The sequence below is a fragment of the Idiotropiscis lumnitzeri genome, chromosome 13 (assembly GCF_059441095.1).
Source record: "Idiotropiscis lumnitzeri isolate Australia: NSW breed Sydney's pygmy pipehorse chromosome 13, RoL_Ilum_1.0, whole genome shotgun sequence".
In the NCBI taxonomy this organism is placed as follows: Eukaryota; Metazoa; Chordata; class Actinopteri; order Syngnathiformes; family Syngnathidae; genus Idiotropiscis; species Idiotropiscis lumnitzeri.
The window spans coordinates 9,169,193-9,185,766 of record NC_142403.1 but is presented as its reverse complement, the minus strand read 5'-3'; the positions used below and the strand labels follow the sequence as shown (position 1 = coordinate 9,185,766).

Below are 16,574 nucleotides of genomic sequence, written 5' to 3'. Positions count from 1 at the left end.
CAGCCCTGCCATGGAATCTCCAAAAATTCCTGATGGCCACCACACCCCTGCGCCTGACATGGCTCTTGATATTATATTGCGCGACTTAAAGAAAATGTTTTCCAAAAGTTGTGCTCAGCGTAATTTTTTCTAATCAAAAAGCCTCCTGTCGTGCACGACATAGAGACCCGTTCCATTATTTAGAATGCAAGAAATTCCTCACTTAACTTTTTTTTTTTAATCATTGCAGTTGAAACCCTTTCTGATATGATTACTTGTTATTTTTGTGATATATTTCGAACAATACATAGCAGTTACAGCAACTGAGAAAATGTTTCAGACATTGATCATCTGAGTACAGCTACCATTGCACATATTAATTTTCATTTCCTCTAACGTTATGATGTCACGTTGCGAAAGATCACTAATTACACTATACTTAGCTCAGCAGTTTTGATTCCTTAATAAATTTTGGTTTGATTTCGCCCTCATCAAACTATGAAAAATATAATGAAATGAAATGCATCGTTTTAGGCGGTTAATATTGACGGAATAATGCCCTGCGTAAACATCAATCTTTCAAATTTAGCTCCGAATTTTGATTCATTGGCATGTCCATAGTGAGCACTGAATGTGGTGCGTGTCATCACGGAGATCATTCATGATAGTAAATCAGTGGATGATAGCAGTCAGAAGTACCCAAATTATTTCCAACAAAACAAAAGGATATAATCATATAGGAAGCTATACATATTAGAACCTGGAGGCGGCCAGCAAGATATGCTAAAAGCTGCTTAACTAGTTAATGTGGTCAGTTATGTGATGTTTACTGTGGTTACACGTCATATAGACAGAAATATTAATTACAAAAATTGTTTGGCTTCACTCAGCCTATCCTCTTGAATTTTAACTTGTTTAATAAATAACCTACAAAAAACATTAGAATATTGATCTGTGATCATCAAAAACATGATACATAGAGAAAACCTGATAGAATAAATGAAGATAGAGCAAATGAAAATTCAGCCAGCATGCATTCATTAACATTGGAAATGAATGCGGGTCATATTGGCCTCGTGTTGTGCATTAGAAGGGGGTGGGCACATCAAAATGTTAAGTTATGTACTTCATAAGATAAACAAATACAAAAAAAAAAAAACTTAAATCAATGTGTTTTATGTTAGTCACGGATTAAGCTAAAATACCACTGTGCAAAAGTAACGTGTAAAACAAGAAAATTGTCAGTGGAAACGAAATGACAGAAGCTGCAACTCAACTATAAAACAGATAAATGGCTCGATGTGAGCCTGCCGCAGCACATGAGAATCAGACAGATGGCTTGCTTTGGCTTCTCCAAAATCCTTTCCACTTCTATTACCACAGCACTTTGAGCCTTCTGTACACCACTGATATAGCTGAAACTTTAGACACGCTTATATTGGTTTCAAATACAAGCATTAGCGAGTGCAGAGGATGAGAACCCACAGCATGCCCAAGAAATAAAAATAACCTTTTGTCAATGTAAATGACACAGACGTGGTATTTAGACATAGCGTATTTCTGAATTGACAGTTTGTAAGATTATAACATCTTCATTTGTATCAATATGTTTTTTTTTCTGGTTGGTTTCCAATCTACATTGTCTTTTAAATGTTTCTTTTAGTTCCTGGCAGTCCTCCAAGGCGAGTGGAGGTCGAGGTCCTAAACTCCACTGCACTTAAGGTGATGTGGCGTTCGGTGATGCCAGGAAAGCAGCACGGTCAGATCCGTGGCTATCAGGTCCACTATGTTCGTGTGGAGAATGGAGAGTCCAGGGGCCTGCCCCTCATCAAAGATGTCATGCTGGCGGATGCGCAGGTAAGACCATCTTAGTATACCGCATATCCTTTCATAAGGTGTGTCATTGAATCAATTTTCCAATCACGGTCTAACCAACAAACTTCCACTGACTCAATAGTAGCGACATTTTTTCACACACGACTCACTGTATCTAGGTCAGCAAAGCAACCGTGCAAATATTGCTGGAGTTGGGGGAAATCATCTGGGTGCACTTCCCGCTTGGATATCACCGTATTACTGCAATATTTTGAACTTCCTCTTCCAAACAAAAATCTGTAATCAAAAGCTTTGCTCATCTTTCTCTGCAACGTTTCCTTCATGGCTTTTATTCGGAATCTTTAGACCCTTTGTTCGTGGCGGTATCTGCAGTAAAATGATTGTGCACTTCAATGAAAAGCAAGGACAGAAAGAAACTGTGAATTGTTGTAGTCTGGGATGAAAGAGACTGAAATTGGCATGAAGACAATTCACCGCATCACTCATCCGGAACAGCAAGAAATCTTTTTATTTATTTATTTATTTGTATCAAAATTATACCTTTATTGCAGATATCTGCCAAGGAAAACTAAACCGTAAACAACTGAAATGAATATTTACAAGATAATGCTATATATTTAGGGAATAAATGAAAATATCAACTTCAATGAATTAAATTAAACAGCCCTACAAAACTGTCCAGACATTTTTTCTTGCAATTACCTTTCATGAAGATAAAAGCCTCTCATGGTGCTTCAGCGTTTTCCTGCATTGATGATTTAGCGCTAGAATAACATTGTTAAACATTGTCACGCCTTGCAGGCAGACCTTTTCTCAGCTTTTTTTCTGATGGTAACAAAAAATAAATAAATAAATGAAAAAAAAAAGAAACTGTGACCTACTTCTGATTCCAGCTTTCTGCACCCAAATCTTGAATGCCCCCATCTCTCACAATCCAATTTCTTCCCTTTCTGCTCTTTCTCTTTTTAAAAAACAAAACAAAAAAATGCTCTCCCATACTCTCCTCTTTGGCGGGGGTTGTTAGTGGGAAACGGACGATACAGCTGAATATGTGAGTACAAAGTTTCACTTGAGTGCTTTGTGAAGTTGGGAAGATATAGACAGTGGCTATTGCATCAATCTGGCATGATTTTACAAACGACTTCAGTTCTTCATAAGTTTGGATGGCAACTCAGAGTATAAAACTGGCTACTTTTGTCTTTAAACCACTGAGGAAAAACATTCAAGTCAATAGCTGATGTACTATCCACTGTCCATTGTGCCTGGAGTGATACTTGCTGTGTGTTGTTGAAACATATTGTCTTGTGCTCTTGTGTTCTTTTCTTTAGTGATGCTTGAAAACAATAGTAGTCCCTTCTTTGAGTGTTATCTCTTTATTTTTGTCCGAATTTGGACGCAGTAAATTTTGCCCAACATGCATGCACGATCCTTTTTAACACGAAAGCATCCTCCTAATGATCCTAATTCGAAAGCGACCGTCCCACCCTGGTTCATCTGCATCTAAATTGCAACACAATACTTATAGCGCGTTTACTTTTATTGACCTCGCCCATCTGTCTGACAGGCAGCCTGTTAAAAAGCTCATTCTGCATTCATTCAAATCTGCTCTCTTGAATGATTCATAAGAATTGATCAGGAGGCTTTCCTTTCAGGAGAGCTAAAGGAAACATAATGGCTGATTTAAAATCTCTGAGTGAACAGCTTCGATGTACAGTAGTCGAAATGCATTTATCGCAAAGTTAAATTATTGACCTACGTACATCTAAAGGGAGATGGGCTTCTTTCGATTTACACGTCTATTATCTTTCTCCCATATTGGAAACTGCGAGGTATTTTCTGTATGGATTGTACCACAAATACCCAGGGGTTGTGTAACACTTAATGCAAAGACCAAAAGACAATCAATCATTATGAAGTGGAACAAGTTAGGTGAAAGTGTCAAAAACTAAGTCAGTAATATTTTGCCATTATGTGTTCATTTTTGCTCTAGGAAATGGTTATTGGAGGGCTCAAGCCAGACACCACGTACTCCATCACGGTGGCGGCATACACCACCAAAGGCGATGGAGCACGGAGCAAACCCAAGCTAGTGGTGACCAAAGGCGCAGGTCAGTGAAACTAGGATTGGATTCCTCAATGTCTGTCACAGAGTTGATTTTTTTTTTTATTTCAAGCAGGAGACGAGTAATAGGGTCTGTTAAGTTTGTTTTTAATGATGTGCGTAAAAGTTTTAAAATATTAAAATGCTCAATTTTGATGGAGCTTTTTTCTCCCTCGTGATTTCAATGACATTTAAAAGGCAGTTATTTGTTTCATCTGAAGCAACTTTATTATTAGATTTTTTCCTATTGGGTATAACAACTTTAATAAAGCATAAATATGGTCTATTACCAAAAAAAAAAAAAAAAACACAGCTACTCTGTGGTTGTTTACAACCTTGCATTCGGAGTTGTGTCAGTTTTCTGCATAGTAATATTGAGGGTTCTAATCCGGGGTCCGGCTTTCTTGTGTGGCGTTTTCATCTCCCCGTTTTCCCCTGGTACTCTGGCTTCCTCCCACAATCCAAAAACATTACACTACACATTACAGCAGGTTAATTGGAGTCTCTAATGTGTGTGAATGCTTGTTTGTCTATACTAGCGGTGCCAAGTCCGGTCCGCGGGAGCCCCTTCCAACACACCTGATTCAAATGATCACAATCGTTATCAGGCTTCTGTAAAGCTTGCTGATGAGCTGATCATTTGAATCAGGTGTGTTGGAGAAGGGAGACGACTAAAACGGGCTGAATAGTTGGCTGGGATAGGCTTCATCTCACTCGAGATCCTAATGATGATAAACGGAATGGAAGAAATTGGTGGAATTCATTCTAACCATATGAGGGTGTTTTCCGAATGAAAGCAACATTTTTTTTTGTATTTTGTCATATTGTATTTCTCTAACGTTACTAGTTAGTTCTGCCCTCCTTATGTATCGTATTACACCCAGCCAACATGAGAGCATAATTTTTATGTATGATGACTAAACCTAAACCCTTAAGGAGACATATCATGGAAATCGTAATGTTTGAATGCACATAGATGATGTCTGGAGTGCCTGTCCACCCAAGAAATGTAAAATTAAACAACCATGTAAAATGGTTGAGGCAGATCTGCCCCTGAAGTGAGTTCCTATCAATGCAGCAAAGAGATATGCTTTGTGTCTTGTATATCTTGACGGTTGATCAGTCTTGATCCTTGTAGTATATGAGGAAAATACATCACAGACTTGTTATTAGAAGGCCTGGGTGTTAAATTGTGAAAAAAATGCAGTTGCCCTTTAAATCAATGTTACGGTGACACACATGCAGAAACACAGATCTGACACCCATAATTCCTGTCAGGTGTCATGTGTTACAAGTGCCAGGAGGTTGTGACACTGTGAGTGGGGCACGTGTGAGAGGTGTCACTCTCTATCTTTCTGTTAGGGTCGGTTCACTGATAGGTGCCAGTCTGGACATGTCAACTGTCCCTCAAAGGGAAACAACACTCCATTTTATCATCGAAGTGTGAAATATTATATATGCCAAGAGTCATAAATTAAAAACAGACTAGCTTTAATTAGTTTCACAAGTGTAACCCATACATATGTATTACATCCTATTTGAATACTTTTATTGTTACAATATTCAGGGGAACCCCCTTATCATTATAAATTTATAGATGTATAAATTGATACAAAGATTACAGATGAAAAATAAACAAGACAACAGTTTGTCAGGCATCTATGAGATCAGTTCGCACCTGACAGTAGATGCAAAAATTCTTCTCAAATTTGTACGAAAGGTTTTTGTAATATATTAGAAATATAATATCAAGATAAATCATCTAAGAACCCCTTCCTCTTTTAATGCGATCTATAACCCTTAGATCTCAATTGGAAAAAAAATGTCAGCTAGGTAAAGTAAAATTAAGTGTGCACACTTATAACTGGGGTGTGGCTGTGTTCAGAATTGACCAATCGCTTTCGAAGTCATATTAGATTGGTGTCCGCGCCAGGGTTATTGTTTTATATTTGGATTTTTAATTATAGTTAGTTTTTGATTCCATTTGTGTTATGCTGTTTAAATTTTGTTTGTTTTAATTACATTTTTATGATATTTAGTTTTTTTTCAAAAACACTTAGTTTTAGTATTGTTTTCTTTTTTTAATGGTGTTTTACTTGTGCAAGATTAGAAAAACACCAATACCGTATTTCCTGCACTTCAAGTCGCTCCGGTGTATAAGTCGAACAAGCCCAAAAACGCATAATGCGGTACAATAAAATATACATAAGTCGCACTGGAGTATAAGTCGCTATTTTTTGCGGGTAATTTATTTTACAAAACACTATCAAAAACAGAAAAGTCATCTTGGATGCCAAGTTATAACATTGATAAATGAATAACAAACAGGCTAAATAGGTTTAAGATATGCTAACACAATGAAGGTTATTTAGCGACAAGAAATCTAAACATGAACAGAAACGCTGTGCAGTGTTCATGTTCATGTTTTTGGGACGTCGCTGTCCGTGCTTGGCTAAAGAGTTTGTCGTGTTGCATGAAGCGGAAGCGCTAAGAAGGTCCTCCCGCAAAGTCCTTAATGGGGTGTGGACACGTCAATGCTGAGTGCAAGAAGCAGGCTTGAAATGCAAGCCCCAGTTAACTCATCGCACCCAGTAATTTCCTGAATATTTTTGCTCCGGTTGAAAGCATCAAAGTGATTAAATCAAGGTGAGGTCGAATCCCTCTCATCATCCCTGCACATTGGCAATAATGTATACCATATAGGTGTGTAAAACGTCAATACTTCTCCACATGCCGAGGATGTTGAGCTGCCTGTTAAATTACAAAGTGACATATTTTTTGGACTATGGGTCACAATGTTGTTTGTGGTTTGACTGATCCGACAATTTATACTCAGGTGCTACTTGTACACTGTGCCCAGCGAAAACTCCTTACGTCCAGATATGGTCAAATATATCTATTTTTCACAAATAAATGGTAATAGTTTGCCTCATCCTGTTAATATTGTTTTTACACAATATTAAACAATTGAAAGTCGTGAAAATAGCTCAAAAACAAATCTTTTGCTGCTCTTGCAAAACTCTATTTCCTAGATCTGCGGAGGCATAATTGTCACCGGTAATTAACCTCCGGATTCTTTTTTTTTTTTTTTTTTTTTGTCAACAATGAGAGAAAATAGTAAGGTTAGATTTTAGTTGACTTGTTTTGTTAAAGTCTATTGCTATAGTGTCTCCTCACAGAAGGATGCCCGTGAGCCGTGGATGTGGGTTGCATATTGCTAATCACTTAATACATGGGGTTAGTTGTCTCATTTTATTTATCGCATCGCTCATGACTGAGACCTTTAAGAATGAGTTTGAAAGATGATGTAGGATAGACGTTTGCTTTGGAGACTTATTAAAAGGCTTTTTGCACAGTGCATTCCTTTTTTTGGTGCACTTCGAATAACCGAACGGCACATTTCAACATCATTCTGAGTTTTCGAACAGTCGGAGTGGAACACTGCGCGCTCTGAGCATCCTTCAGAACGCGCCCACAAATGGTGAAATGAGGATTTATCAAGCTCTGTTGTTCTTGTTTTTTGTTTAATAAATTTCCCCCCCAAAAAAATTCCAGTTTGTTTTTCATAATGCATCTTTAGAGTGGTATGACTCATACCTCGGGGCAAATTATTGCCCCAAAAATATGCTACATGAAAATATTAGGTCCTGTTCTCAAGAGCTTGAAATATGCCATATGTAATGCAGTGCAAATTGTGTCTCCTTGACATTTCTTGCATCACAAATTAAATTTATCCATGAACCCTAACCACATGCTCTTCTGCATAAGAAATGCAACATTAAAGCAAATGGAGATGAAGAAAGCGGGTTGATGGATTTGTCTCGACCTTTTCAAGGTTCAGTTTAAGAACTATCTAATACCCTTCACCTTTAATATGTCTGTCCACATGCAGAATGTAGACTCGTGATTGTTATTAGTATATTAAGGTTGGTGCGCCGGACAAATGCGCCATGTCTGCATGGTGCACGGATGGTTGAGATACTCATACTGTACTGCCGAACAACTGTAACTGTGTATTGTGTTGTACAACTTCAGATGAGCACGGCGGCGATGAGTCTGTATGTTTAAGTTGATGTGAGTGTGTTCATCTAGCGATCGCAAGAAAGGGCGGAAATGGGAGGGAAACATGATCCTACTTTCTCAATCAGGCTGAGTGGGTGCCAGCAGCAGGCTGTTAATACTGTGGCCTGATGGGAAACGTGCCAGGAAGCACATGAAAAGGGATTGAGCCGGAGACTAGAACCTGAATTGGATGCAGAGGCGTGGAGGGGGGGTGTTGGATTGTAGATGATTATTGGGGTGGGGGTGGGGGGGGGCGTTCCGGAGAGCAGGGGACAGCGGAAGAGAGAGTCGATCGATGACCACCAAGGGACAATCAAGGTCTTAAGAACCCCAGAATTATTCATGTACACCTCACACACACACACAACACACACTCACAAACAAATATTTATTTCTAACTGCGGTATTTGTCTTCGGGGCAGATTGCTCTTTGTCCTGTGTCACCTTCATCATTCTTCTTTTTTTATCCCCTAAGATTGTCTTGCTCTCTCTCTCTCTCTCTCTAAAAAACACGGCACATAAGCTAAACACACAATCATGTATCATCAAAACAGTATCACGTATCATAAAATATTCATTAAAATTTCCAAACGTTTTTGAAGACACACATTTTATATTTGAAAAATCTGACAGCATTCCAGCAACAAAAATGTCACAAAAAGTATGAAGATTGAAATAATCGTATCCCAATTTAAACACAAATGTACTCTTTCCATGTAAAATTGTGTCCCTGTTTAATTGAACATATACCCACAGGAAACCGTGACGAATTCTGTTGTATGAATGAGTGAAATGAATACACTATACTATGATAAAAAGTGAGAATCTTTCCCACAATAATGAAATTTAGAATGAAAGAGTGCGCAATTGTTCTGTCTGTCACTGCATGTTGCTGTCACAACCATGCCGGGCAATAGCAACAATACCCAGTTGACCACCCACTCAGGTCACACCCACTGTGGCAATAATTGGATGACCCACACCCAAAGCTTTACAACTGAAGGAGCTTTATGGAATAAACATGAAATATCTTGAAAAAAACAGAACCCAACAGGAGTCCAATAGCCACAATCAAACCTGTGTGGATTATCATGACCTGAATGTTTGAGAATCTACACAAACATAATGATCTATTTACAGCATTTGCTCAAAAGTGAAGAATACAGTTTTTCACACACACACTCATGCACACACTCTCAGCCATCACATCCGGAATGATATCTGATTTAATTTCCTTGATTAGTGGTGAGCATGAAGGCCGAGTGGGGTTTTAATGGCATCAAGCTGGGTTTTAGCATGTAGAGGGATCGTATTAGAGGCATTCCTCTCACCCAACACACTCCACCCCCCACCTCCTATTACTGGCAAAGATCAGACATCATCTTCATCTTGGTCCAGCAGAATGTAGACCATTAGCAAACGGAAATGATTCATATGAAAAAGAGGCTGATGCTCTGCTTACTTTGAAAGATTGAATTTGAATTGGTACCATATGCGGGCGCAATGTGTTGATTAGCGTCCCTAAATTACCATATTCCTCAGTAATTGTGTCACAGTATACTGTTGGAATAGTGACAAAACTCGTTACCCACCCCCCCCAAAAAAAGTATGCACATTTCTCTCTGATTACGACAACATGCGAAAAAGGTACGAGACTCATTGGTCGTACACTCCTGGCAATAATGTACGCAATTAGTAACATTTCAATTCCTGCTTAGATTCCATTTCACCATCAAACCCATATTGGATTACAAGATTCTGTCTATTTTTCATCCGTCAAATCTTTGGATTCTTAAGTGACAGAAGACTGAGATTGATTGTGTGATTGCAAGCCTTTTTTTTTGGGGGGGGGGGGTGATTGGAGGGAGCGTTTAATTATGTGAAACCAGAATCTTTTTTTTACACAGAAATGTTGCTCAGCCACATCCATCCCCTAAGAACATTTAGTGGCAGTTTGGGAACTGGAGGCATCTATCCTGATATAACCTGAAAATAGTCATGTTGCTAGGGTGAGGTTTATAATATCCATTAGGGGTTCAAACCTGGACCCACTTGGCGCACATATCTATCACGCTTGACACCTGAGGTCGGAGTTGTTTGATTAGTGTGAGTGTTCTTTAGTGAGCATGCTACCTTTGCTTGTACTAGAGCAATTGCGCAGGCATGCAAAATAGATCTGTCATATAATCAATGCGATTGCTCCTTCCACCAGTTATTAATGATAATTGCCACTTTGTGGGAGAGGTCACTTGAGGACACAACTGGCGCAGTGTGAAAGAAACTGAAAGAATGCTTTACTTTTTATATGCATGCTTTATTGTACAGTGAAAACTTCTGTGTCTCATAAAATGTTAATAATTGCAACTTTTTTAATAGAATTAGAAGACCCTGTTTTGTTGTACCACAGCTGTACCTTAAATGTAATTTCCCTGTTTTCGTGTGCACAATTGCCATGATTAATTAAACTTTAATAGTATTTTGTCATCAAACGCACTAAATCAATGTAGTGAAGGAAGATTAGAATCGTCTAAAATTTTACACAAACGTTGTTAGTGCTTAGTGTTGGACATGATTTGTGGGAAAGGCAATATTTAGATAGTGAAGCCTAAAATCAGCTTATTCATACAATGGTCGTCGTGAATTAAGCTTTGTTGTGTTTATTTTTGTCCACAGTGCCAGGTCCACCCATTTTGTCAGTGACGCAGCAGTCTGAAACGTCTGCTCTGGTACGTTGGGACCCACCAGACCTGAAAAATGGCATGGACCTCCAAGGTTACAGGCTCCAGTTTGGTCGTAAAGATGTATCACCTTTGGCCACGCTAGAATTTTCTTCCCAAGAACGGCAATATTCCTTGGGCAACATTCATCGGGGGGCCACCTACCTATTTAAACTCTCTGCCAAAACCAGAGGGGGCTTTGGGGAGGAAGCTGGTGTGGAACTCGGTGTACCAGAGAATACACCAGGGGGTTATCCCCAAATGAATGAAGGGTCCAACGTGACGTGTTGCACAGTGCAGTTGTCCTGGTTACCACCAGTGCTGGCAGAGAGGAACGGTGTCATCACTGAGTACACTTTGGCTTATAAGGAAGCTGGTTCTGGAGGAGCACCGCGGGAGCTCCACTTGCCCCCCAACCTCTCCAGCTACGTGCTCAACAGCCTCAAACCAAACTCGGCATACGATGTGAAAATTCGTGCACACACCATTGTAGGTCCTGGGCCCTACAGCCCACCTATCCAGTATCGGACTGTGGGCTATGATCCAACAGGTAGGGCTTGCCTGTTTCTCTCCCAACCCAGTTACCAGGCGGTTGGGAGTTTTTGCAAGAACACTAAAAACTACCACACCCCTTTCTATCACCTGCACTCTTCCTCAAGAAAGCTAGTCGTGATTTTAAAATGTTTGCTGTCGGATACTCACTTCACTAACTCAAAGAAGGTAAAACCTGTGTCAGTAAGTCATAGTCAGTCCTTGAGAAAGAAGGGAGAGCAGCCTAAAAAAGCAAGGTAAGTGCTGTATGGTCAGACACTCCTCGAGTCATCTTTGCAGCCCCTTTCCAGGCACACTCACACTAATGCCATCTCACACCACCAGTTTTGAATGAAGGTATGGCTTTAAGGCAAACCCAGTCACAATGAGTTTTTGGACCTTTTGATAAGGACAGAAAACTGGTCTTGGTTCCTTGTTTTGGTTTTAAAGTGGTTTTAGGATATGGGACCCTTTCTAACCCTCTTTGTTTTGTTTTCCTCTGTAATTCTTCTACCCACTTCCCCTGTCCTTTTATGGGACAGCTTGTGGCATGGTATCTCCCAATTGCACTGCAATGGCATGCTGTGTTTTGAGTCTGTCTCTATGTTCACTTGGCAGCATGTCAGTAGTGCCAACTCCAAATCGGTGGAGGTATAGGAATACATAGCATTGGGATCTCTCTCGTCAGTTAGTTATCATCAACATTGATTTAGTTGAAAAAGTTGGCACTACAGATGATAGCTAGCCAGTGGGCGCACCTTTGTGCTCCATGGGTTTGTCTTTCATGAGTCTTCCGTGGTCTGTGTCTTAACCAATGGCGTTGCCCTTCTCACAGCCTGTAACAGCTCACCGAATCTCACTCTCCAAACCAGAGGAACGTTGCTGGGGAACAGCTATTTTCTCTTATTGCTTTAACCGGAGGTTTTCACTTGTCGCGGCGCTGCGTTCAATCTGCTGAATGGACTAATTTTTCCGTTTGCCAACCAAACAGATGTTCCAAAGAATTTTACCATCAAGTGGGCAACCAAGACCACAGTGGTCCTTGCATGGAAGTTTTCGGAAAGCAGGTCCGCATACAAATGCACGGTAAGTTGGGTGAAGCAAAGTTACTTTCTGAAAAATGGCCTTCCACAAACCCATACCTGAAAAATTCTGAACTATGGGTTTGAATTATAGATTGAATATACCCGTCAGAAGATGGACGTCGATGCTAGGAAGCTAAGGGTTTTCATTACTGGGCTGAGACACAATACCACCTATGAGTTCAAAGTGACCTGCCAAGAAAGCATGGATGGTGGGCCCAGACACCGGGTTGTCGCCAGGACAGCGCCCCTCATTCTGGTCAAGAAACCAAAGCTGGACATCTACGCCGAGCCTGACAATATTCTCACCATGTCCTTCCCACCAGTCGATAGCAAGGATGTCAAGTGAGCATATCTTGCAGAAACGAATAACTCAGCCTTAAAATTTTAGTTATTTAGCTGTAATCCTGCAAAATGGGTAACACATCCCTTAAGGCACAAGATTATAGTGACTTTTCCCAACCAATAAGCAATAATATAATAGGAATGCAATTATTATTGTCCAACGAAAAGCATGTACAGTATGACGTTTAGATATGTTTTTTATCGTAAAAATGTTTTTGTAAGCCACAGCATTTGCTAGGATAGGCTGCATTGAACAGGATGAGTGGTTAAAAAACGGTGAAATATTGTTTTTAGGTGAAAGAATTTTAGACCATTTTTTGGATTTAAATTGTTCGAATTCCAAAGTATTTCTCTGACTTCCTTTAATTTTCAAGATACTCATGATTTGATGTATAATGTTGCTGATACTTGAAGTGACTAGAATATAATACTTTTGGTCTGAAACTTGTGAGTTTTGCAATTACATTTTACCGTATGTCTTCATTGGCATTTATACTTTTAGAAGAATGTATTTTGTTGTCATAATTTGCAATTGTTTTTTTTTTCAAAGGAATTTCTATGTTGTTGTGGTGCCACTGAAGAGAACCACTGGGACTGTGAAAAATCTAAAGACTCCTGATGAGATGGACATGGAAGAGGTAGGCCAAAGTATTATTATATTTTGTATGACTAAGTATATACTAAGTGCAACCATCCGCAACAGTATGTCCTTATATAGCAATAAAATACATTTTGAACATGTTACACATGTTTCTTAGATCTCTTTCTTTCATGACCTAATTTCAGGAATTCTTTATTATTATTTGTGTTATGAAATACATTATCTTAAATAAATAAATAACCCCAAATCCTTTGCATCCATCAGCTGTTGCGTGAGGTGACCCCCAAGCGCCGTTCACGTCGTCAGCTGGGCCAATTGGACCAGTGGAAGCCTTACATCACTGCCTGCTTCCGGCAGCTTCCCTCCAGCTTCACCGTGGGCTCTGACCATCGGCAGAGCAGCTGTGAGAATAAGGCTCTTGAACCTGGGCAGGAGTATGTCTTCTTCCTCATGGCTGAGCTTAACGCTACTGCCGGGGTGAGTTTTCTCCTTTAAACCCTTTTAACAGTCGTCTTTCTTTGCAAGGTCAAGTATGCACTTGCATGTATTTCAACAATTGGGATTTATTGATTTTTTTTACTTTTTTTATAAGGACTAATACTGGTGTTATTATTATTAATAATGAAAATAATTTGTGTTTTTCTGCTCAGAAAATGTTTGCAACCAGTCCTTACACTGACACAGTGTTAACTCCCGAACAAGTGGACGACCCACAGCCAATAGAGACTGGCGGTGATGGGCTAATTTGGGTGGTGGGCCCAGTGCTGGCCGTGGTCTTCATCATCTGCATTGTCATCGCAATCCTCCTGTATAAAAAGTGAGTAGGCCGTTTTATTTTTGGTTTGGCGGTGAACGTTCTCATCAACATTATTCGATGTTAAACCTGTTATTTGCTTTGTTACTGGAAAAACTACTACTCGGACGTACATGATGAATGTTTGATGCATATTAATGTATGCATGCTACTACTCCTAGCTCGACAGCATGGTTGCATGCAAATATAAAAAGTATGTCTCTCTATTAAAATCCTGAGAAATGAGGAGTCAGAGAAAGGAGAGATGAGATTCTTTGAGACGTCAACGCGTATATTGCAAACCTGCTTGAAGTGCAATATTCCAAAAATTCATTTCTGGAATTAATAACTCTCAAAAGTTAAAAAAATATATATATTATTTCAAGCAACTTCAAATCCATTGCTTAATTTACATAACTTAAACTTGTTTAATTTATTATTGTCATTTTGATACACTATGTGGACAAAGCTAGCTTCCACACCCAATTCATCCAACCATGCATTGAAAAATCTTGACTTTTGGGCACAGTCACACTAAAACTAAAAAGGGCCTCCAACATCCTTCCTATTTTCTTGCACAAACGCTCCACGAACACAATATCATTGGAAATAGTACCATTGTATAGATTAATCCAAAACAATAGTTTCTCAACAATTAAGATCAGATTTGGACATACTGAGCTGTGTGCAAACTATTTTGGCCACATCGGGTCTACCTATTACTTAGCTTCTGGTACTTTTGACAACTTTCAGTAGATCTTTTGACACCGTAGCCTTGAGTGTGTGGGAGCTCAAAGTGTGACTTATGAGAAGTGCAGGGCAGAACCGTCCATTGACTTAAGAGGCCTGCTATGAACAGTCAAACTAGATACTACTACTGTCAGATGATCCCTGTCTGACCTTGCCTTACCTCTACCTTGGTGGTTAGGGAGAGTAACATCTCTCCTTGAATCTCTGTCTTTTTTCTCTCGTCTCTTTCTCTCCCTCTCACTCTCCCGTCTCCTTTGCTCTTCCAATCGCTCCCTGGTGAATAGTGCTTCCCGTCTCTGCCCTTGGCCCTGACTTTACCCTCCTCTGTCTGTAGCTACGCTGTGATCATACACTCATGCGCACACACACAGACATATATGCACTCACATACACATACAAGCATACACATAAAAACCTGCTGCAAATGCTAATGAGCTTTATCTGGCAATTTTTGCGGGCCCAGCAGCGACCCTTGTGAATCTCAAACTGCTCTCCATTGATTGATCTCTCTTGTTGGCTCTCCCCCTCCCTCTTTTCCTTGTGTGTTTTCATCATTTTTATGTATTTATTTGACTCCTATTGCTTTCTCTGGAAACAGCAAACCTGACAGGTAAGGCTCGACTGAATTCTATCTCGTTTGACAGTGGAAAGGCAACATAGGCTGCCTCAATTAATGTGGCTGAAGGGGATTTTCCACACTTATATGTGCACATCATTTGCTTCTCGGCGCTTGATTTGCTTTCACTCAAGTTTTCACGCTTTGTTGTAAGCTTTTTTTCAAAGCTCGTTAGTGGTCTTAGAGACAGTTATTTGAATGCAGAGCTTTCAGTTCTCTGTTGAACATTCCTCCCTTTTCGTCCTGTTTCTCCTTCCAATTCAGTCGCAAGAGAAAGGAGTCAGAGCCACGCACAAAATGTCTGCTGAACAACGCCGACATTACACCTCACCATCCTACCGACCCTGTGGAAATGAGACGAATCAACTTCCAGACGCCAGGTACAGAAGCTCCACACAACTCAAAGCTGAGCCATATTTTTTCGTTTGAAAAATGACGCTTTTAATAGTCATTGCCCAGCGTATTTACATACATTTCTTACATCAGTTAAAAAAGTAATCATTGACTATAAAGCACTTGATTACAATGTTTGAACAAAGTAGGTAACATTTCACTTCTAGTCTATTGATGAGAACATGCAATATTGTTTATAGAACTATTAAACGAATATCTGGTTGAGGAAACGTGTTGGTCGAGGAGTGTCTTTAAAATACTTGAACGTACTCATCGTCTGAATTGTTTCAATATCAATTTAACCTATGGCATAGTATGCTAGAAAAAAAAACAATCACATGAGAGATTTGTCAATGTGCACATACGAGGCCATTTTTTTTTTGTTCATTTAATCTTGTAATAATACAAACACGAGTATAGAAATACTTTCTGCTCATCTCAATTTAAACAAATCAAATTCCCAAGTGGTCAATTACAGGTGAGTCGAATCTTGATCTGAATTCTGAAAGTTTTGCACTCGGAAAAATGGAAGCACAAGCTTACTTTTCAAAGGTGGTGTACTCATTTATGTTGAGCACTCTGAATAAATAAACAAATGGCGCCTGATCTTTGGAGCTACCTTTAGCTAAGGCTTGTGGGATCTATTTGAGCGTTTTTGTTGTATCATTCATCTTCCTTTTACTTTGCTGTTGCATAGTAGCCTGCAGTAGACACCTGTGTTCTCGCTCTTCTGGCAGCTCATTTGGCAGAAAACATTTCGAGAGACTC

The 16,574-nt window shown here is 39.6% G+C and overlaps 1 protein-coding gene across 9 annotated transcripts in view; it reads left to right on the top strand.

The window, feature by feature from the left end:
• The window catches only part of ptprsa (protein tyrosine phosphatase receptor type Sa), a 199,558-nt gene that overhangs the window by 152,918 nt on the left and 30,066 nt on the right, over nt 1–16,574 (top strand). For 5 of the 9 annotated variants that reach the window (XM_088313263.1, XM_088313262.1, XM_088313259.1 and 2 more), the window contains 10 exons: nt 1,643–1,836; nt 2,840–2,866; nt 3,806–3,923; nt 10,652–11,245; nt 12,218–12,312; nt 12,403–12,653; nt 13,204–13,291; nt 13,519–13,731; nt 13,905–14,071; nt 15,678–15,793. In XM_088313263.1, coding sequence (XP_088169389.1) covers nt 1,643–1,836; nt 2,840–2,866; nt 3,806–3,923; nt 10,652–11,245; nt 12,218–12,312; nt 12,403–12,653; nt 13,204–13,291; nt 13,519–13,731; nt 13,905–14,071; nt 15,678–15,793 — 1,863 coding nt within the window. The remainder of the gene's footprint in view (nt 1–1,642; nt 1,837–2,839; nt 2,867–3,805; nt 3,924–10,651; nt 11,246–12,217; nt 12,313–12,402; nt 12,654–13,203; nt 13,292–13,518; nt 13,732–13,904; nt 14,072–15,677; nt 15,794–16,574) is intronic. The other 4 variants (XM_088313260.1, XM_088313267.1, XM_088313268.1 and 1 more) reach the window with 2 other exon arrangements.